Source organism: Artemia sp. Qi Xiang Cuo, chromosome 11, assembly GCF_049724085.1.
Source record: "Artemia sp. Qi Xiang Cuo chromosome 11, ASM4972408v1, whole genome shotgun sequence".
Classification (NCBI taxonomy): Eukaryota; Metazoa; Arthropoda; class Branchiopoda; order Anostraca; family Artemiidae; genus Artemia; species Artemia sp. Qi Xiang Cuo.
In genome coordinates this window covers 58,404,645-58,428,901 of record NC_142804.1, presented here as the reverse complement: position 1 = coordinate 58,428,901, position 24,257 = coordinate 58,404,645, and the positions used below count along the sequence as shown (strand labels likewise).

General features: G+C 33.3%; 1 protein-coding gene across 1 annotated transcript in view; it reads right to left on the bottom strand.

Moving 5' to 3' along the window:
• The window catches only part of LOC148947173 (vitellogenin-like), a 117,366-nt gene that overhangs the window by 2,447 nt on the left and 90,662 nt on the right, over window positions 1–24,257 (bottom strand). Inside the window, exons 21-28 of the mRNA XM_089096914.1 lie at window positions 23,952–24,210; window positions 18,612–19,264; window positions 17,131–17,244; window positions 12,241–12,406; window positions 9,062–9,267; window positions 5,425–5,592; window positions 3,710–3,978; window positions 1,391–1,556 (exon numbers count right to left, since the gene is read on the bottom strand). Coding sequence (XP_088953040.1) covers window positions 1,391–1,556; window positions 3,710–3,978; window positions 5,425–5,592; window positions 9,062–9,267; window positions 12,241–12,406; window positions 17,131–17,244; window positions 18,612–19,264; window positions 23,952–24,210 — 2,001 coding nt within the window. The remainder of the gene's footprint in view (window positions 1–1,390; window positions 1,557–3,709; window positions 3,979–5,424; window positions 5,593–9,061; window positions 9,268–12,240; window positions 12,407–17,130; window positions 17,245–18,611; window positions 19,265–23,951; window positions 24,211–24,257) is intronic.

Below are 24,257 nucleotides of genomic sequence, written 5' to 3'. Positions count from 1 at the left end.
CTTTATATACGGAATAATTTCTGTTTGTTCGAGTTTTAATATTTATCCTCACTTCCAGTTGAAAAAAAAACTTGTTTTTTTTCATTTTATAAAACAAAGAAGCTTCAGTTTATAAATTTTGCAAATCTATTTTTCGTACTTGATGTCAAGTTACGGGAGGGTATGCGTCGGAAATTCATTCCAAGATTGAAATAAAGATGCATTGACTCATTTAGTGAAAGTAATCTGTGCCAGACGAATAAGCGGGTACGTGAAACAACTTTATAATAGATTCATTTATATGACTCTGAGAATGGAATTAATTCCTGGATAATCTTTTAGGATTAGGTTTATTCTTTTTTAGCTGTTTAATGCCTCGTCAATTTAGCGGCAAACTGACTTCGTAGTGTTGTCTATATATTCCTTTTCTAACCTTGTAATTTAAGGGCCGGACATACTAACTTTTTTCAGCACTGGTTTCAACAGCTAAATGGGCAAACGAAAGCGATACAAAAACAATGTCCTTGCGCGAGATCTTCAAAACTAAACAACATGGATACCAATAGTCAACTGCAGTTTATCAATAGCTGCATTATTGATCTCAACTCAATTCTTTTGGTTTTCCTGCTGAAGAGAAGGAAACAATAGAGGATTGAAACACCTCAGGAAGAATTTTTTTTTTTGATGATCAAAAAAAAATTGACAAACGGTAAAAAATTGACAAACATTAATTGGGTAGTATTTTTTAGACAAAGAAAGTACCATATTTAGAATCGAAAACCACCTATTATTTAAAAAAATATAAATTTTTTAATTTTTTTAAATTTTTTTTAAATTTTTATAATAATTAATTAAATAAATAAAATAAATAAATAATTAATTATAAAAATAAAATTTTATAAATAATTAATTAAATTAATTTTTTTTAATTTAAAAATTTAAAAAAATTTATTTAAAAAAATAAATAAAACAAGTATGATAACCAAAGTGATTGTTATTAATCTATTTAAAATTGTATTATATTCTTCCAAAATCTAAATTCTACACTTTATTTTCACTATGGTATTAAAGTAGGGGTACTAAAAATGAGTTTACCCTCCCCCATCATCTCCCACACCCAAATTTTTTTGTAGGTGTGACCAAGGTGCTAATTCAGGAAAGAATAGAAGGGGAGGGGTCAAGAATCTTTACTTTTTGTAAATTGAAGGTACAAAAAATAGTATTTAGTAAAATTTAGATGGAAAAAAAAACAGACAAGATTGTCTTGTACACCTTAAATTGAATATACCTTATGGAATAGGAATAAAAAATAAAATTTATTTTTGAGAGTACACAAGAACAGTAATTGTATATAAGTTAGACTTTTCAAAGACGTGTATCTTCATAAACTAAGACCCAGAATATAACTTACTCTTTTGGATATTTTGTTCATCGGCTTACAGCCAACTCGACACTCAGGAACAGCAACTACTGAAAAGCAAGTAAGTCCTCCTTTGGTTGTCATTTTATTTCTAAAGGTTGTACACTCACTGGCTTCTTTGGTACCGATGGAACCAAAAACACCTCCAAAAGTTGCCCTAGAATAAGATATATACTTTTTAACGATTTTAAGAAAAAAAATATCAAGTTTTTGGTCGGTTATTAAAACAGATAGTACCCAATCTTCCCGCATAAAGATTATATGATCAGTAAAGAAGCCAAAATGGACCAAGTTCGTAAAGCAACAGTTAATTAAAAAGAGAATACATTATTCGTCTTGTTTTCATTCCACCAGTCATCTGGTGGAGGAAAGCAAAAAAGAATTTTGGTTTTTTCTTGAGTGATTTAGCACTCCTTAGTATAGTGGAATGTTTTTGAAACCCCTTAACATGGTGCAAAGACAAAAGTATGTAATAAAGAGATCCGACTGGCCTCTTCTGCAAAAAAAGGTCCTATATAATAGGTGTGCATTATCAACCACAATTCATCGGTTTTTGATCCGACTGACCTCTCCTGCAGAAAAAGGTCCTATATAATAGGTGTGCATTATTAACCGCAATTCATCCGACTGGTCTCTCCTGCAGGAAAAAGGTAATATATAATAGGTGCGCATTATCAACCGCAATTCATCCGACTGGCCTCTCCTGCAGAAAAAGGTCCTATATAATAGGTGTGCATTATCAACTACAATTCATCGGTTTTTGTATAAGACATTTGCCTAAATGCATGCTAAATTACGGTTGTCACTAAATCGGGCCACTGTTAATTGGGTTGCTACTCCTTGTGATCTAAAATCACACAAGCAGCTGACTAAATTCGGGACACAAAGACGTCTATAGTCGAGATTGCTAATTCCTGTTCCCTAGGATACCAATAAATAAAATAGATATTGAGAATACAGAGTTGTCATCTTTATTAAACAGTCAGTTTGTTCAAAAGATCAATTCAATTCAACCAAACAATATTTATTAAGCGATATTTGGTTTAAAACGGGTAAATAATCTAAGAAAAATATGATTACTTTGCAGGTTATGTTTAACCCCCTTAAATTTCTGCAATAAAGATGATATTTCTTATGAATAAGCTTGCTTTCAATGGGCGATATTTATAAAATCATTTTTTGAAGAAACCAACGAAACAAGCAAAAAACAATGCTCAGTTGGACATCTGGCTTATATAACTTTTGTATGTCTCCTGTAAATGCGGATGTTCTATTATGTCATCTAAATTATTTCATTTAGTCCCTAAATTAGCAACTGACATCCCAGATTTAGATACCATTATATTTTACGGGCACAGAAGTTAGCAAGCTCCTCCCATCCCGACTTTAGGTCCAATGAAGAGGAGGCCGAATACTGAAGAATGGACATTAGTTTTACCAATAAATCTACCTTTGCAAGTGTTTGAACACGATCTTAAATTATAAAATGAGCAGTAATTGTATATATATTTATTTAAGTTTAATTTTTTTTTTCGAAAACGTCACTGTAATTTTTTTTCTTCTGAAAATTGGCATACTACCATTTTTCCGGTGAGAAAAAACGATCTAGATATGCCCGAACCTATCTAGACAGGTCTAGACATAGGGAAAATTTAGTTTCCCTTCCCAACCCCCTTCAGGTTTTTCAAAATCTTCTTCTTACTGAAATTACAGACCCCTGGATATTGAATGCCTGAAGTATAAGTAGGAGTTTGAAAACACATATTTTTTTTGTTGAAAAATCAGTTGATTCTGAGCTTTTAGAGAAAGAAATTTCTGTTTGATAGCTACGATCTGAGCTCGGAATCTTAAATGATTCGGATTAAATGTTGTGCATTACTTCAAAAAATTACAATTTTGAATTAAATACCAGGAGGCAAAGATTTGCTCGGTGATTATTGTTCGTTTAACAGGATTGTTCGTATTAAGGTAATTATTTTTTTTCTGATGGAAAAAATGATCTAGTTAGGTCACGACTTTGGGAAAATTCCTTTAGGGCTTAATTAAATTTTGAATTTTTTTTCCATATAAATTGAATCACAAACACCCCAATACACAATACCCTGTCTTTCATTTCACTGAGCGAAGCTGGGTCCCCTGGTACTATTTTAGTGATAAGTACTATAATTTTTGTATAAAATGTTAGCTTGAATTTTTTCGTCTGTTTAAGAGTTTCGATAGGCAGTTATATTGAACAAGGGCACCGAAGCAAAATGCCTTATTGCATATTGTTGATTTCCTATTGTTATTTCCAAAGAATACTGTACTTACCTTTCCCCTACTTCTTCTAATGCTTCTGCAAGTTTATAATATGGTTCTCCTTTCAGGCAAGATTCTTGCTCCCTCTTTGCCTCTGCAAACTCTTCCTGGGTTCTTCTATCGACTTTGCAGCTGCCCTTCGGACTTTCTAGCATGTATGCTGCAGCTAAACGTCTTCCAGTAGATAAAGTGCAGCCATTTGGCCCCTCTAAGTCTCCCACTTGCTCATCATTTCCTGTTCCACACATTCCACAAGTGCGGCCTCTTTGGAAACCAATTGTCTAAAATAAAAAAATCATGTGAATCTTCAGAAATTTATCTCAAGTACTCTGTACAGTAACGTATTTCTATCAAGGATGGGTATGCCACCACACACAAAGAATTATGGAGAACTCCTATAAATCGACTACACAGACCTTCCCTCATTGTAAGAACCAAAAAGGAGAAAATTAGTAGCTACTATGGGCATTTTGACAGAGGATATGTCCATAAACCGGAACCTGATTTTGGAAACTTTAAATTTGGATTATGAAAGATTTAGAGCAACCAAACTGTGCTCCTGATATAAAATTCCAATTTTGGTGATTCACAATTGGAGGATTTGCATGAATGATGCCAATAACTCAGAAAAGGCTTTCAGAATTCATAGTTCAGAGACACTGTACGTCTGCCATGAGTATAACATAGAAGAATGAAGAAAAACGAGGTAATACAAATATTTGGGTTGCGACCGCCGCTCAACCGTTCTTATTAAAGAAATGAGACTTTAAAATATAGATGTAAAGGTATAAAATATAGAAAATAAATAAATAGAATATAAGAAAATATAGAAAAAGTGTGTCATGGGTAGCCAGTGTGTTCTCAGAAATTCTTTACTATTGTATACTAGGACATACGCAAATGAGGTCCATAATTCGAATCAGATGTCTAGTTTCAGAATCTAGAAAATCTGTGTTTCTAATATTTGTACCGTTGTACAAGAGGAGCTCGTTTTAAGAAATCAAAATTCCCAGACAATCAATGAATATCCTCTAATTTATAAAAGAGCTTCGATCTTTACTTGTTTGGACTAGGTGTAGATGGACCATTTGTTTTTTGTAAATCCTACCAAAATCATGGATGTGAATAGTGGAGTGCAAGCAACAGCTCAAGCTGTAGAGCAAGACACTGCATAAAGGAAATTATTTTGAAATCATAAAACTCTTACACGGTATTTGAAATACGTAAAAAGGGGAGACTTATTTGCTTTGTGTTATTCTACATAAGCCCAAGACAACTTTTAATGATTATTTTTTCTTTTTAAGTTCCTTTTTGAGGTGGAAGAAATCAATCATAGAACGTTCAGTGATCGTTGAGACTTTAAGTTTTTTTTGATTGAGCAAATACTAACCTGCTTTCGATCTTGATACCTTTAATAAGCTAAAAGTGATGGCCACAATTTACGTTTTAAGGTGTTTAAAACCAAAACTAAAAACCTTTTCTCATGTAGAATAACGGTCTGTGTAGCGCAGGTACCTACCTCATGATTTTCTGCCCTCGGCTGGGAATGATATGCGCGGTTTTGGGAAAATCCTTCAATACTGTAAGCGCTTTTCCCTGAGATTTCTCCAGGAGCCACTTTGGAGCTTGTATTCATAGCATTATTTCTATGATAAAATGATTACTTGATTTAGTTACCAAGAGTTCTAGATTCTGGCTTAAAAAAAAAAGAAAATCTGAGTTCTTACCATCAGGAAAACCTTGTCACTATTTGTGGTTACTTTTCCAATGGAGGGCACAATAACTTCCAAGAAGCCACCTACTTGATGTAAAACTAGATTCGTCAAGCCAGATTCAGTGACTGTTATTACGACTTTATCCTCGACGAAACCATGCTCGTTTCCATTCACAGTAACCTGTAGAATAAACTTTCTTTGTAAATACGACTCTGTTGTCTCTTTCTTTTTTGTTCGTGTGTTGTCACAACAATTATTGCCGAATATTATATTGCCATTGTGGTTTATATATATGTATATGTATGTATATATATATATATATATATATATATATATATATATATATATATATATATATATATATATATATATATATATATATATATATATATATATATATATATATATATATATATATATATATATATATATATATATACCGCATAAAGCCAGCAGATATTCTTAGGGGATTAAAGAATGATTTAAATTTTTTTATTGATAAATGGTGATAGATGGAGAAAATTACTAAAGGCAGATTTCAAAATTGGATAAACTTGATTTGACTAGTGTACGAAATACCACATATAGAATTAATCCAAAAAAATTGAGAAAAATTCAATATTTTATAATGCAAATATGAAACAAGCAATTGCTAATATACAGAATGAACTTGTAATTGTACCAGTTGATAAAGCTAGCAATAATTTTGCCATCATTTGTTAGAAACTCTACTGTGATATTTTATCAAAAGAGTTACAAACAACAAATACATACGAAAAGGCTCATATAGAAGAGAATAGTTTAATTGATAATATAGAAGAAAGAATTTTGGAAAAATTCAATATTAAAATAAATGATAATGATAAAAAGTTTCCTTTCTTAAATTGGACGGTAAAATCTCCTAAAAATCCACCAAAACCACGTTTTATTGCTGGGGCAGCGAGGTGTTCAACCAGATTTGCGGCCACTGACCTATCTTTAATTTTAGGAGAAATTAGAAATAAATTTACAGCAAATTGCTCTGGAATTAAAAATTTTTCTAACTTTAACCTATATTGGAGTGTTAATAACTCATTAGAAGTGATAGATTCTTTGGCTATTGTTTCAGCTAAAAGAATCGATTCATTTGACTTTACTACTCTGTATGCAAATTTGTCACTTAATTTAGTATTCGAAAAATTGAAAATGGTCATAAAGAAATCTTTTCTTTTGTCTAATATCTGATTTTTGATAATTGATACTTTTAATAAAAAAGCCCGATGGACGAAGTTCTTTAGAAGTACTATTAATTCAAGATGTTATAGCTTGGATATGGTATGTGATTTATTGGAAGTTATTCTATTTAATACTTTCATAAGATTTAATGGTAATTTGTATAAACAAACTGTTGGCATTCCTATGGGTGGGAAAGCGAGTCCATTCATAGCGGACTTGTTTTTAAGTCAGTTAGAATAAGAACATATGACACATAAAAATAGCCCAAGCAATGTAAAATATAACCTTTCAAATAATAAAAGATATCTGGACGATCTCTTAGTAATAAATTGCGCAGGGTTTATTGAGATTTCAAAAAATATTTATCCACAAGAGTTAATTCTGGAGCCTAGCTATGGGACAGGATACTCTGACCATTACTTAGATTTACATATTAATATTTCTATATAATATTATATATATATATATATATATATATATATATATATATATATATATATATATATATATATATATATATATATATATATATATATATATATATATATATATATATATATATATATATATATATATATATATATATATATATATATATATATATATATATATATATATATATATATATATATATATATATATATATATATATATATATATATATATATATATATATATATATATATATATATATATATATATATATATATAAAAAAAAAAAAAAAAAAAAAAAAAAAAAAAAAAAAATATATATATATATATATATATATATATATATATATATATATATATATGTATATATATATGTATATATTTATGTATATTTATATATTATATATACTATTTGATCGGATGTCAAAAAAAATTAATTAACAGAAAGAAAACGAGAAGATGAACATACCAATTAATTTCTCCAATCCAGCTGGACCCAGTTTTATACACAGCTTGCTTTCTTTTGTCTTTTTTTTTCTACCTTATTTTTTAGGGAGCTGAGTTGTATAGGGTTTGAGCTGTCTAGAGTTGATATGTGTAAATACCAAACATATTTAACTTGGCAAGTCTTAATAAGAAATATCTTTGCAAATCAATGTTGCCCCCTCCCCTAACGAAAAATATGGGAAATGGCAGATGTCCCATTAGACTAAATTAGTGGCGTAAGCTCGTCAAAATCCTGGGGGGGGGGGGCAGTTCGAGCTAATTTACCCTAAGCAATTGAAAATGACGATGAAAACTCAAAAATGAGCCATATAGTACCATAAAGGCAAAGATATACTAAAGAAAACTAACCTATTTCAATCGATGCTTGAATTATGCAGGCTTATCTGATTTTTGACAGGATTTTGAAGAAACTATATTTTAGCTGGGGGGGGGGGGTCAAGCTGGGGTTTTGTGGGCAAACTGGAGTCTGGGGGGAAGTTACTCCTCTACCCATACCAAACTATGCCCCTGGCTTATATAAACTGAAACATAATTAACGGATGAAAAGTGACTTTATAGGAAGTGACTGATTTTTATGTGGTTTGAGCTGTTCTAAGTTGTTTTTTGTAAGTTCAGCTGAGCTCTCAAAATATATGTTATGACTAGACAATGAAAATAGTTATATTCATTGAATGATTGCAATTGCTCAGCTCAGAATGACCAAGTGAGACATAATAAGATATCCAAATAATCCAAGTCTACTTTCTATCACAAGAGACTTAAAATTTATATTTTCCCCAGCTTTCTTAAAAACGACAAAAACAAGTTTAAATTAAGCCCAGAGCTTCTATGGAGAGTCTCATGGAAGCAAAGACCCAAGAATTTGCTGATGACTTTAACGAAGTTTTTAAAAGAATAGAAATTCAGGCTGAAATGACAAGATTATATATTGAAGCCGTTTATAGGATTTAATGGTACTATTCTTGCATTTAATTTACTTTTCTAATTTAATTCTTTTTTTTTATAGGCTGAAATTTGGGATAGATCAAACATAAAAAAGAGAAGTAAGGCCATGACGAATTTTCTATTTTTTTTTTGGGATAATTCAAAGGCTCGACCCAAATTGTTTTTAGGCAATAAGTCAAGGGCTTGTAACATCATCTTCTCCTAGAATTCAAAGACATGATTTCACATATAACTCCTACGATTTCTTTGAAAAACTAAAAATGTAACAAAACTTAAGAATAATAAAGCCATTGATCAGTTCACACAACCAACGCATAATCAGTATTTATAGGGCCAATCGAAATTGCTTTCACACAAAAGAAAGCTAAAGGTACATTGAAGCTTTTCATTGCTTTTTAAACTAATTGTTCCTTGTTGTTGTTTTTTTGCAGCTTCAATTCAAATCACTATTACGTAAAAAAGTGCGTCGAGCATCCGCTTTAATTTATCAGTAGTACCTGAGAGCTTGATTTAAACTACTAAACCAAGATGCAGAAATATAAAAACGAACCTTTTTAGCAGCAGGATCCATGACAATTTTGTCTTTGTTATAAATTACAGTTGTGATTTTATTGCCTCTTTCTTCACGCGCTAAAACAGCGATTTCATATTTTCCTGTGCAGTCTGAAGCCAACACATGATCACAGCTTGTCAGCTCTGCTTCATAAGGAGTGTTGTCAAATGTGTTGACATAGGAGCCTTCTATCGCACAGATGTCTAAAGGAAGGAAACTAAATTTAATGAGCCAACTTAAAAATTCTAAGCAGCAGGATAAAAATTTTTGAAGGAACGATCTTCTGAACTGCGTATTAAATGTTTGTACCCCAGCAGTGGCAAAGTGAGGTAACTTCACCTTCTTTCAAAATATGACAAGTTTTTTGTCATATTTAATGCACGAAAGTAATTTGTTTGACATTTTTTTCAGAGTAGTCCCTGAAAGAAATGTTGTGACTATCATTGTTGTGACTTCTAATATTCTAATTTAAGTTTTAGTTCCAAACCATTTTTCTGTTGAAAAAAAAAACGAATCAAAAATAACACCTTGTGCCTTCGATATTTAATTTCGAATTTTAACTGCTTCTACAATCTTTAATCAAAGTCCTACCTAGGTAACTGAAGCTATTCATTCCACCAATTTTCTCGTTATCTAACTTTTTAAAGTTTTAGACCTAGTTATCAACCCAAATCAGAGTCATAAAAAGAAAATGTCAAATATTAATTCCTCAATGCGTTGGAATACTGGTAGGTAATGAATCTGAAAATTTATGATTTGTAATTTTTTTTCTTAAAAAAATTATGGAGACTGGAACTTGGGCCAAAATCTATATCCTTTTTTCTTAATTACAGCAAATTGTAGAACTAAGTGACTTGACAGTTTTTTTCTGGAGTATCCAATGGGTATTTATAATTTTTACAGCACACATTTCGAAGTTCAAAGGTCCGTAATAACCTATCCTTGAAATTCCTGTCTTAATCATTGTTTCTGAGCAGAAGTGTTAAGGTTTCAAACATCTTAAATGATTTGGAAACAACTAAAGAAAGCACAAATGACAAACATTTTCGCACGCACGGGAAAATAATTTCGAAAAAGTTTTTTCAGCTTTTCCCCCTAAACAAAAATTGTAAATTTTTTGCCTTTAAATCCACCGTATAGACTTGGGATATGAAAGTGTTTCTGATTATGTTGGTAAAAAAAATCCAAAGGGAGAGGCTGTAGAAATATAATACTGCAGAACCAGAAATTGCATTAATAGGCTTACCTCTAACTTAATAGAGACTACTACTACTAACAACTCACAACAGCACCAAGTCGCCTGAGGCCAACACAGCTACGCACGCTCCTCCTCCACCCCAATCTATTCAAAGCCTCCCTTTTTACACCCGCCCACGAAGTTCCCATTTCCTTTAAATCTTTCTTTATGACGTCCTCCCACCCCAGACGGCGACGACCTGCTTTCCGTCATAACTCCTGGCTCTTTAGTTAAGTACAGTAGCCTGTAACCCTGAAAAATAGGTTGGTAAGTCACCTAATCAACTAAGGCTTAATAAATTCACTGGAAGAAGCTTACTGAAACACAACACAACATTTTTTTTTAGCTTCGCCTTACAAAAACCCGTAATGTCCTGGGTTTGCCTTTCCAGAATTCAGAATTGGTTTTGTCTCTATGGGGAAGAAGGCAAGAGGGTTGCTGAATTAACGTTGGACAGGCATCTACTAGAAAGAGATGTTGGATCCTCGTAAAACTTGGCCGACACAAAAGCTCACCAATTAAAAACTTCCTCGGTGTACTTATTTAAAAAAAAGACTGATAATGTTAGTTTGTTATAAGTTATAAGAAGACCAACAGCAAGGTTTGTTTCTTTGTCTGGATTTTTAGCTTCATCTGATGAGAATTTGTAACATAAATAGGCTACTTGCAGTTTCAAAGTAGCCTAGTTTGTAAATTCATATGGTAAAATTTGTTTCAGAAAGGGAGATGATTATCTTACACTTTTATCTAAACTCAAAACTTTAAAGCTCTTTAGTAATTTATTCTGAAATATTCTTCGTATATATCTGTTTAAATTGAATATTCTATCGAAGTGAGAATAATAAATTTCTTTTTGTAATTGCTGAATTTGTCAAATTTTGCTTAAAATTACATTTTCTTTTCAACATAATTTCTAGTTTTCTGACAAATATCTTTAAAATAATTGTTTTACTATTGAATTTTTATAAGAAATTACCATTCAGTTAACCTAAAAAATCTTTAAAATTAAATTCGGATTTTCTGTGCCCGCGTCAGGCTTCTTTTGATAAGAAGTGAGGTACGAGCCTGCTCATTTGGGTACCCAAGAAAATTAAAGGTTTCAAGACCGGGGATACCGAGTAATGATTCCGACTCTTAGAAAAATAAATAGAGTAGTATTGACAGCATGCCATTCATGGGCGTAGGCAGCATTAGGCAGCATATTGTCTAGGGGGGGGGGCAGTCGATAGTGTGATGGAATTTTATCTACTGCTTTTTACAAACCATCGCTTTTTCAGCCATATCTAATGTTAATTTGAAGGTCTAGGGGGGCAGCTTCTCCCCCTGCCCCCCTCCCTACACCCATGATGCCATTACCGCTAAAGGACACAGGGTACCGGTGGCTAGTTTTGGTGCTTGAGAAATTAAAAAAATAACATAGATGGCATGACAGTATCTCTAATAAGTCCACCACACAGTAGCGGTGGGATCATTAATCTCTAATACCCTTTTGTAAGAGGTGGAAAATAATTTGGGAAATATTTTCGAATATGCAATATCTCTTTCCCTCATCCTTCTAGAACAAAAATACACTGTTATAAGAATTAAGATTTATTTTTTCTAAAACAAAACAACGTCTGCCCTACCTTGTATACCAGAAGATACTCTTATAATATAATATTATGTTATATATAATATATAATATTATATTATAATCTATTTTATTTGTTGGGTTTCCTAGGATGAGAGAATTAGGAATTTAATATCTTAGGTTTAGATGCCTTTGGGTCTAAAAATTAGCAAGCTACTACCTAGATTTTAGTTCCCAAGGAGCACTATCCCATATACTGCAGATCGATTTCAGTAAGAACCCTAAAAATCATAATTGGCGGAAAGATATCTTATAATCCCTCCCGGACAATAGACCAGGTTGATGGTTTAACTGTGAGTAGGCACTTACCAACAGTGTTCAACATGTTTGGAAGTAGTGGTAGGCGAATATTAATTGGTAAGACAGCTCTAGAGATCCATCCAAGAGGAACACCATTAAAGAAAACATTGGAGCGTGGAGTGAAAAAATGTATATTTGATTTTTTTCTGTCAATAGGCTCTAGTTCAGCAACAACCTGAAATGTAAACGAATATTTGCAGAAGTTACAATACTTTGCTAGTTACATTGCAAGACTTTCATTAAACCCCTCCATAAGATAAGTTATAACAGTAAGTGTGGTAATTAGTACTTAGTTTGATGATACTTTCTAGATATAGAGAAACTGTATATAAAGTTTAAGGGGAATGACGGTATGGTTTTAGTAAGGTGAGAGGACACCTCGACTAATTTTTTAATCTTAGATTAATAACTGAAAAGTTATTAATTAAAACGTTATTAGCAAACGTTTGATTAAGCTGATAGATTAGCTTTAGTTAAGGTCCCATCCTTGTATGGTGTACCAGATAGATAATTTGCAGGGATTAGAGCAATGTACGAGAAGAATATTGCTGCAGTTAAGGTAGAAAATGAGGTTAGTAGCTGGTTTCGTATCAAACAGTTCGTGGTAACGAACTGTAAGTAAGGAGCGACCCGGCTCAATAGTAACCGAAACTCTAAAAAACGTTTTTTTGATACCAATAGATAAATTAGAAGAATAAGATTTTAATACTGATTTCAAATATATAAGTTTCATCAAGTTTAGTCTTACCTATCAAAAGTTAAGCACCAGAGAAAATTCGCCTGATTTTTGAAAAAAGGGGAAACACCCCCTAAAAGTTATAGAACCTTAATGAAAATGACACCATCATCAGATTCAGCGTATCAGAGAACCCCATTGTAGAGGTTTCAAGCTCCTATCTGCAAAAATGTGGAATTTTGTATTTTTTGCCAGAAGAAAGATCACGGATGCGTCTTTATTTGTTTGTTTTTTTCCCAGGGGTGATCGTATCGACCCAGTGGTTCTAGAATATTGTAGGAGGGCTCATTCGAACGGAAATTAAAAGTTCTAGTGCCCTTATTAAGTGACAAAAAAAACTGAGGGCATTTAGACCCCCTCCCACGCTTATTTTTTCCCCAAAGTCACCCGATCCAAATTTTGAGATAACCATTTTGTTCAACATGGTCGAAAATATAATAAATATGTCTTTTAGAATGACTTAAACCCCCAGAGCACCCGGGAAGAGGGTTGAAAGTTAAGAACTTTATCCAATGTTTACATATAGTATTGGTTATTGGGAAGTATTCAGACGTTTTCAGGGGGGATTTTTTCTGGAAGTGGAAGGGGGTAGGGGTTTATATTAGAGGATTTTTACAAGGAGGAAGTTTTCATGGAGGAAGGGACACTGCTATGAAGGGGGCGCCGGATTTCCCAGCATTATTTAAAAAACGACCTGAAATTAAATTTTAAAAAAAATGAGTTTTTCAACTGTAATTAAGGAGCAACATCAAAACTCGAAACAAACAAAAATTATTATGTATATGATTGGGTTCGCCTCCTAGTCAATACCTCGTTCTTAACGCCAAACATTTTTTAGTAATTTCATAAGAGTTATTTATTTTAATTAAAGGCCTTTGTGATTAAGGGGTCATTTTTAAAGAATTTGAACAAAATTCTAACTTTAGCGTAAAGAGCAAGGTATTGGCTAGGGGGTGAAACCCCTAATATACGTATTAAAAATATATGAATAAAGAAGTTGGTTATGTAAGTTAATTCGTAAGTTACGTATATTTATTACTAATAAAAACGTTCGTAAATAAAATTTAACAACTTTCGAGAAAATCATTTAACCTAATAAAAGTCAAATTCATATGCAAATTTTGTTTTAATTATTCATGTACGGTGAGCCAAATTCAAAACCTGCATTAATTCAAAAAAGTTCAGAAATTAAAATAAAAAAACAAGTATTTTTTTAACTGAAAGTAAGGAGCAACATTAAAAATTAAAACGAACATAAATTATTCCGTATATGAAAGGGGCTGTCCCCTCCTCAACACCTTGCTCTTTTCGCTAAAGTTAGACTCTTTTTCACAACGCTATTTTTTAAAACAATAAAAACTTTAGCGTAAAGAGCGAGGCGTTGAGGAGGGGACAGACCCTTTCATATACCGATAATTTCTGTTCGTTTTAATGCTGCTCCTTACTTTCAGTTAAAAAAACTTTTTTTTATTTAGATAAAAAGTTGATCAGGGTTGCGTTCCATCCCATTCATATTGATCATTATGAGAGACTTCGTCCTAAGGAGCATAGCAAAGGAAATGGGAGAGCACGGAATTAATTGAGGAAGCAAAACTCTCCTAAACTTAAATTATACTGATGGTTTGAGAACCATAGATGAAAATGTTATTTGTAGATGAAAATGTAGATGAAATGTATTTGTAGATGTGTCTGTAGATGAAAATGAATGAATTTTTGGAGGTTTAGTGTGCAAGAATAAGTTTAAAAATTAATGTTAAGAAGACCAAGTCCCTAAGACTGGGACTAACGGAAGGTGAAGAGATGATGCTGAGTAATGAGAAGATCAATCGAGTGGAGAGCTTCACTTACCTAGGTAGTACTATTGCTAACAATGGTGGGTGCAGTGAAAAGTTTAGATGTAGATTAGCCAAGGCCCAGGGTGCTTTTCCACAGTTGAAAAAAGTTTTAGGAAGATAAGTCTGCGAGTCAAGATTAGAATATTGGAAGCTATAGTAAAGACAGTGGTCAAGTATGCTTCAGAAGCGTGGGTTCTTCGAAAGACGGAGAAGAGTTTTTTTGATGTTTTCCAGAGACATTGCCTACTGATTGTTTTTGGTACCCTTTGGACTGACCGCATCTCCAACAGTAAAATGTAGGTAAAATTTCACTCAATCTGCCTTCTAGAGCTATAATGAGAGAAAAATGTAAATTGCTAGGACATTTTCTGCTGATGAAGGGTGAGAGACTATCAGAGATCGTCCTTGGTTGCCAACCATCTAAGGTAAAAAAAAGCAGGTCATCCACGAATGGTGTGGGAGAATGTCGTAAGGAAAGAAAAATTCTTGGGAGGGTGTAAAGAGGAAAGTTTTGAATGGATTAGGATGGAGAATGAGCGTGCGTAGCGTGTTGGAATCAGGAAGCTTGTTGCTGGAGTGAGTTGTTTGTAATAGAAGTACATGTGGTGTTTTCAACTGTCTCCTCCGTAACAATACTAAGAGCAACATTTATAAGTGATTAGGCATTTAAGCTGCATGTTGATAATAGGCTATTGTAAACAAATGCGACTACTCAAAAAGTATGGGGTCCCCTAAACTCAGAATACGGCTTATTTGTCAGCAGAATTAGAGGATGTTCAAAAAAGTGCAACTAAAATAATACCGAGACCCTGCTCTAAAAATTGAGAAATTACTCTTGAGTTCTTGAAATTGCCCATTTTCCTCGATTGAAGACACAATCTAATAGCAACATTCAGAAAAGTGATACCGTCGGAAAACAGTTATATCGCCATCTATGCACGTCTAAACCTATTCTTACTCTCCTCTCTACGTTTTGCTGTAAGTTTTCTTTTTGTTTTGTTCATTAGTGCTGTCTATATCTCTATTCATCCACACTATCTTTATTGATTCTATTCAGCTGAATGGAAATAGTCTGGGTCTAGATTGCTATCTTGCTGAGATTACTGATTCACTTAAAGTAGCTGCCTCAATGACAATACCGTCTGAGATTATTTTATATTATTAGGACTATTACACCGAAAAAGGGCTAGAGCGATGACCCAGAGATGCAACTTGCAAAGAACCGTCACAAGTTATGGTTTAAAATATGGGGGGATTGTGATCTGTCAAGATCAGGTTTAAATTTCAGGATCCTTAAATCGAGTAAAAAAAGAACACCGGAAAGCTGTACTGCTCTTCATTTCTTGTTTTACATTTTATTTTACTCCATACTCCTCATAGTGCATTACTGTTTTGTGTAGAGGTTTCAAATCTTTTATTATTATTTTCAAATTCCTTCGTTTTCTATTTTGACACTGCATTTAGCCGTTGACCCTTTCTCGTGTTTTGTTTGTGATTCTAGAAGTATGTTTATTTAATTGCCACGATATCTATTTTAAAAAATGAATACGAGTACGTATTTGAAGTAGGTGTCTACACCTTTTGTACGTATTTTCTTTTGTAGGAAATGATGTAGGTAAAAAGAGCTATATTATGCTCAATTAAGGACTTAAATTTTGCCATTTTTATGACACATTGAACTTTACATCTAGTGTTGAAAATTCAAGCATTTTGTTTTTTACACTTCTATCACTTACAAACGGTTTTTCGGACAAATTCTTTTCGACCATAAAACAGATAACTTGGAATAATTATGAAGTACAGGATATTTTCTTATGGGGCAAAGACATAAAAATATAGAAATACAGACTCTTCCCACCAACGCTGCATATTCGACAAGCATAACTGACCCCAGAGGGTATACATAGTTACAAACAAGCTTCTAACTTCATTGTTTGTAGCTATACGTGTACTGTGGGCTCAGTTATGCTTGTCGAATAAGCAACACTGGTGGCCCGTTTGTGAATTTCTTTACTTTATAGAAAACATATTTTCGTGTTATTCGATTGTGGAGAACGGTAAAATCTACAATAAAAAGCTACACAAAAAATCGTCGCGCGTGATTGTTGGTTCAGTGTTGGAAGATACCGGAGAATCTTCGATATCAGAATATACTGGAGCGGGCAACCGGAGAATTTTCGGCTCAACTCGCACGCCGACAGTTATTTATTTCTAGCAATTATGCTTTTCGACAATTATCGACAATCTACAATGATATACAAAATTAATCCACATTTTAATCGACAATAGAACCTGTCTTTCAGACCATCGTCTAGAATGAGTGCTTACCTTAATTTTGTGCTTTTCATTCTTGACGTTAACATTTTCAGATAGGTGGCGGTATCCAATGTACTTCAGCAGATTCTCGACTTGACTAGTTATATTTTTCACTGTATCAGAAGGCTAAAAAATATTATTTTCAGTTGATATTCACAGAATTCAACGATTATTTGTTTAGATTTTTCTTCCTAACTAGACAATACTTAAAGTAGCAAGGAGAGTAAAACTGAAATATTTTTTTTAATTGATTAAGTGGAAGTTTTTACAGCCATGTATATCTTAAAAATTCAAAAAATCTAAAACTAAATTTTTGTGACATAAGTCTATACGTAGTTATACAGTTTTTGATAGTAGTGGGCGTCAAATAAAAAAAAAAAAAAAAAAAAAAAAAAACAACAAAGAAACCTGGGTGAAAAATTAGCACATATAACCTAAAGCCTAAATAAAATCAGAAGGCCCAAAATAAAATCAGAAGCCTTAACTTTCCTTTGACGACGTAGTTGTAATCGGGAATCAATAGATTGCTAGTATTTGAATTTTTATGGATGAAAATGGTTGTCAAATTTAACTACTTAGTTTTAACGTGGCAACACTGACGAATTTTGAAACAAACTAAGAACAATATTAGAAATTCTAGGTTTTCAGGTGTGAATAGACCTAAGGTAGACCCAGGGACAAAAGTACATTTTATTTTGATATCCTTGGTACTTAACATACTTAGAAATATTTAGACAATAAAGTGGAACTTTGTTCTGTTTGCCTTACTAATAGCTTTTACAAAAATGAGAAAATATTATTTTTTTTCGTCATTTAGATGAAAAATGAAAATAGTTAAAATCTAGCATGATTTCTAATTTCTTTTCGTTTTTGAGCTACACCGCGAAAAACAGAAATTAAAACACTTGAGTACACAAGCCCGTACCATCGTTTTGCATTGTCATTTTATTATCTTTGTTTTAGGTTGAATAATATCACACAACCGTAATTTTTGCTTTAACGATATGAAAGAAAATATGTTGTTTGTTTTCTTTGAACCTGAATCCTATTGTTGACCAAATTTTTCTCCTGGATAAAGGGTGGCACAACGTAGGGTGGTTTGTTAATGAAACAACGCTGCCAACCCATTTTTTATATTATGTCTTTTACGAACAAAATCACAAACGTATATCAACTAAAACAGAAAACAAAAACTTGTCAACATGTTAGTCAAGATAGTATTGGAGAAGGGAGCCCACAAATTGCTCATTAGTTTTTTCTGAGGTATTTCTGTTGCCTATTAGTTCACAATGCGGGTTACTTCATTTCTTCAATTTTAATAAAAGGGTTATGAGAGTGGGTGTGTGTGAGTGAGAGAGAGAGTGAGACAGAGACTGACTGAGTGAGACAGTGAGAGAGAGAGAGAGAGAGAGAGAGAGAGAGAGAGAGAGGGAGAGAGAGAGAGAGAGAGAGAGAGAGAGAGAGAGAAGACTCAACTCGAAATAATTACTTACCATTGATGGGTAATCAAACTCAACTTCGTACATATTCAAATCAGATGCCTGTTTTCTTGCCTCTTCACAGACTTCTGAAGCGACATAGATATTTCTTTCAGTTTCTAGCTTCTTGCACAAAACAGCTTCTGGTGACGATTTTGCATAAGCCACTTGTTCATCTGTTTGACTCATCTTACCTTCAACTGAATAAATTTTCCCGTTTTCACAGTTTGACCCTTGACCAAGAGATATACTAAATGATGTTGCAAGGTCAGCCTCGAGTAGGTAACCTCTTTCAAGTGATGTCAACTTCGGCCAGTTAATCTCAGCATCAATGCATGTCTTACTACCTGGGGTCTTAGAACCAGATGAACGAGGTTGAATATGGATTGATCCCTTTTGAACTAGCCCAAGACCACCTTTTCCAAAAGTGACGGAAGCCTCGTACTTCTTGGTTGGTATTCCTACTAGTGTAACGCTCGCATCAACAGTCATTGCCTGACCACCAACAGTAGACTCAAAAACAGACATAAGATTTTCAAGTTTTGATTCATCCAGCTTCCCATAGATAGTTTCAACTTGCTCTCTTTCTGATAGATGAATACTTTTCTCAGTTCTAGTACCACTTCGAATAACAGTGACATCTTCACTTATAGGCTGAGCAGCAACAGCTGAAAATATATGGCGTTAAGGTTAACGTGAACGACTTTTTTCAGCAATAATTGTTACTATTACAGCTACAGAGCCAATACAAATCAGAGCTAACCCGACGGGTATCCATCTGAGGATACCCGTTAATAACTGATCGTTAGAACAAAACGCCACTCATATGACAAAAATACATCTCCGAACTAAAACATAAAATTTGATTTTTTTTTTCAGCAATGTAGTTATTATTGCTACAAAACAATTCAAATCAGGAATACCAACGGGTATGCCCCTGAGCATATATGTTATCACAAAAGGTCTCTCGTATAACCAGAGGCACCAATAGAAGGAGGAAATCGGGGTATCAATTGCTTTGCGCCTAGATTTAAAAATACCTTTTGGTATTTCCATTGATAAAATTAAAAAAACAAAATCCCCCCCTAGATTTGGAAAATTCATTTTTTTAGCCCACTTAACATAAAATGAAAGAATCCTCAACTCTCCTTTATTTTCATGATTTCGCAGTTCTGCAGACCTACATTTTCATAAAAATTAGCAAAGAATTACTAATTTTGATATCCGATTTCAGTTGCTTTGAGTTTTGGTTTGGCAGGTATCAGGACATACAAAAAAGGTCAATCTTGTTTAATTGGCTTGTTTGATAAAAGCGAATAATAATGAGACTGTTTGGTAAATTTTATCGTAACTTTTTGCAATTTCATAACAACGAAGACGATGGGGGGGAAGGAAGGCAGAAAAAAATATGTAACGTACAAGTTTGCCAGAAAAATATGATAAGTTGGAAATATTAAGATTTTTTTAGAAAAAAGAAAAAAAAAAGCACAACACAAAAAACCTACATACTGAAAAAATAGCAGTCTGTGTACTTTAAAGTTTCAATTTTTAGCCTTTCGTTTATTAGCTTTACTTCCAAAAGCTGATGTGAAATCTTTAGTTTTACTTTTTTTAATTATTAGCATTTATATTATTTAATTATATTTATATTATTAGAGTCAATGTTATTATTACTGACAGTGCTGTCAAACAGTTCCCTCTATGCTGGTGACCCTGCTGAGCAAGAGCGTTAAGTCAAAGTAAGTCAAGTCAAGATTATTACCAAAATTTCTAAGTAAAATTAGAAATATAAGAACTTGTCAGAAGAGGTTATTTTAATAGGCCTATCGTCACCCAGCTTTCTAAAGGACAGTGACGCAGTGTTGATTTGTGATTGCTAGGGAACTTTCTAAGTTTCAAATTCTGTCAGATTAAAAAAAAAAAAAATAATAAAAATTAAACATGGCTTTGGCTTAATGATGCAACATGGGGCTGGATACATAAAAAGTGGAGCCAAGACACGCGGAACTTCTAGAACCAAGTAATTTTACAATGTTTTTTTTCTTATTATCATAAAATTTCATATTTTTCACTAGTTTCTCGGTTATAAGAAACAATTTAGATGTGAGCTTAGGAAGCCACTCATTCACGTTATGTAATCTCGAATTAAGCTTTTCAGCAGATCATTAACTAACCAAAATTTCTACATCTGGTTTTAACATCAGGTTTTAACGTCAAAGTTGGTTGACTCCCAAATTCATACTTTCACAGGAACGCTCTCCAAAACTAAGGATTAATCCCAACAAATGAAAAAAAAAAAAAATCACAAGTCAATTTGACCTAATGGATAACCTGAAGAATTTCTAGTGGATGTCTAGTGGATACCTTTTCATCAAGATATCTCCGGAATATTCTTAAAATATAGAAGGCAATTAAATCCTAGGCCATACCCAGGGGGGATTGGGGGTGTTTGAATCCTCCCTCGCCCGCGAAATGTTTGTCTGACTCGTAAAAACGGAAAAAATGGATATACAAAAATTGTATACGTTTTCTGTTTTTTTTTGTGGTAGCCCCCCCCCCGAAAAAAAAATCTTCGAGTGAAAAAAAATCCTGGGTACGGCCTTGATTTCCCTGCTTGTGCAGCTGCATCCCTGTTTCCATTTTTGTTCCTCTTCACTGTTAAAATGCCAGGAAGTCTCTTCACTTCAGGTTTATGAAGATGAAAATTAGTACAGTAAAACACATATTTGAATTAAAGATATTTGAATTTGAATTTGAATTAATCACACTTAGTTATGGCTGGAACTCCTACGGCATTTAAAAAAAAAATTATTATGGCTCGGACAAACCTATTGATTAGGAAACATTTGTATTTAACTTTTATGTTTTTCTTGCGAAGTTCTCTCTCCCATTCTATTGGAGAGTCCTGGGTAGGAGTATTTTATTTCAGTTTGTGAGATGGTATGGGTTCTTCGCTGTGTCATAATCTCTTTTCTCCATCCCTTTCCCAAGAAGTGAAACTTTGTTTACATGACTTCATAGCGGCGTCAGGGTGGACGTCTCAGGAATCTGCATAACCAGAACCGTGACTCCAAATATCGCTTTGAGGTGAAATTGAGGGGTTTCTCCCCTTAGGGTTATTAGAACCTAGTAAACAACTCAGCATTGCACTGGATTTTTATAAATGGACAATTCTTCTGGGTTTAGCTTGTTTTGGTAGGATTATTTGGCCGAATAACCCTTTCCTAGCAATGTTATACACAATGACCTGCCTGCCCATTGTGGCATCGCCATTGTGTTATCGTCAAGTGTGGAAATCCTGTAGTGACCAAGATAGGCCAAGGATTACAAAAAGCATTCATTCGAATGGAAGTCCCATGGAATTATGGGTCTAAGCCAGCTTACGCACTTTGTGTGAACTGCAGAACAAGATTTAGTTTCTGATCTGCACTGGACTCTGGATAACAATAATCCGGTTACATAAATAGATTTTCACCTGAGTCTTGAAAAAAGTTTCCAGGTGCAAGCAGTAGGCTTACATGTGCAAAAATTGTGTCATATAAACCCAAATTTACCTTTATATCTAAAATGTTGCGATCTAACAATGTAAGATAATAATGATATTCCAATAATAATCAAGATTTACAAAATAAGAGTATTTCTGGCATTTTCCCTCTCTCTCAAAATTGTTAATTATATGCATTCCCAATTTTCAATGTTACAATTATAAAACAGAAAAATGTTTTAAATACGTTTTATTTTCAGTAAAATACTCTAATTCGTCCTATGAATTTCAGGTTTCCAATTGTCTCTCTTTTCAACTGTAACTTCATTTTTTAAAAGAGTAATGAAAGCAAATCCCAGTAGCAGGTGCGATGGATCTGCGCAATCTCGTGCCCCATTCTATAATGACCTCCTATGTTTCTTTTTTTAAGCAATAATTTTATCCTTTTTTCATCCTAATTTTACTTTTAAACACTAGTGATACTTCATCTTAGCAAAGGCCTAACACAAATATGCACACTACTCTCCCATATTTCTAAACATTTTCCGTATTTTTTACTTTCAACTCTAATTTTAAATATTCATGGCATATTATCCTTCCAATACAGCTATGGAAACCTCTTTTTGTTTTTGAATTTCCTTTTGTGAATCTCCTCTTATTTCTTGTTTATGTCCAACCTTACAATAGATCAAACTGCCCAAAAAAGGCTGTTTAATGAATGGTAAATGTGCTTTAATTTAACGTCAAGCTTGTACTAAAGAAGTAAGAACTGAAATAATTTGCCTCGAAAAAAACCTCCTAATCTATCACTAAATCTAATCTATCAAACCCAATCAATCTATTACCGAATCTATCACCCCTAGTCTAGTTTTAGATATTTCCTGCTAGTGCCATGGCCTTATCTTTTGTCAAATTCAACATAGATGTAGGAAAAGTCTTGTTCCAAGCTTCGATCTGTTATAATTAAAAAAAATCACCTTAAATCTTTATTATGACCCGTCAATCATATAAACTACGCTTGGAAGATGAGCACAGCCCAACTCCACAAAGGCACGGAACGGGATAATTATCGGCGTTGCAGTTGTACCTCAAGCAGAACTATAATATGGTACTATTATATATGGTACTATTAATATGGTACTATATATATGGTACTATAATTTGGTACTATTAATCGAATCTTGGTCATCTAATATAATAATTCTTTTTAAGAGATAAAGAGAGAAAAAATTATATAAAAAAAGCTATATTGATTTAACACCCCAACCCCAAGTAGCAAAAATTAGTCCAAGGGGGGGGGGGGTGGAATAAATAACATACGCTACTACAAATAAAACATTCTAACCAAAGAAATTGAAATTAACCCTTCGGCACCACAAGCCTTGCAAATAATCGATCATACTGATACATCGCAATAATATCCCCAAAACTAGGCAAAAAAACAAAACAAAAACAAAAAACAAAGACAATACAAAAAGGAAATAATCAGAGTTAAAAATGCACAAGCGCTGCTTCTTACATTGATTATTTATTATGTTGTGTGTTTGATTTAAACTAAGGATTCCACATCACACTTTATCCTTTCTTAAACAAAAAGAATGAGCACTAATATTTTTTTTATATTCTTATCAAAACTGTTCCAATATCTGACCCCCCCCCCCCCCCCGAAAGACCGTGTGACTACACTGAGAGAAAAACGTCGACCGTCTTGAAATGACCAAAGGGGCAATAAAATCTGTAGGAGACCAAGTGTCATAGTCGTGAACCGAGGATCTCAAGTATATTAAGCCATCAGCTCATTCAAGGTGTATACTTGGCTGTAGCCTAAACATGAACCGAAGTGTATAAAATTGTACCGAGTAAAAACTTACCAACTTCAAGATCAAACTTGAAGGCCTTCGTTTCTGAAGCAGGAATGTCGAGAACCAATTTTGTCTCTCGGTATCGTAGGTTTCCCATTAGACCCATAAGTCTATTAACAATTTTGCCGTTGGAGAATATACTTACAATAGAGTTAAGAGTGGTGATGGATGTTAATTTCTTGGAATCGGATTTATGTAAAATGTTAGCCTTCATTCCAAGAATGTCAGTTTCCACGCCAAACAGCTTTTTAGACAATGGAAGATTGACCTAAAATAAGCGATGCTTAGCTAGAGAAGTGCTCATAGTTAGAAACA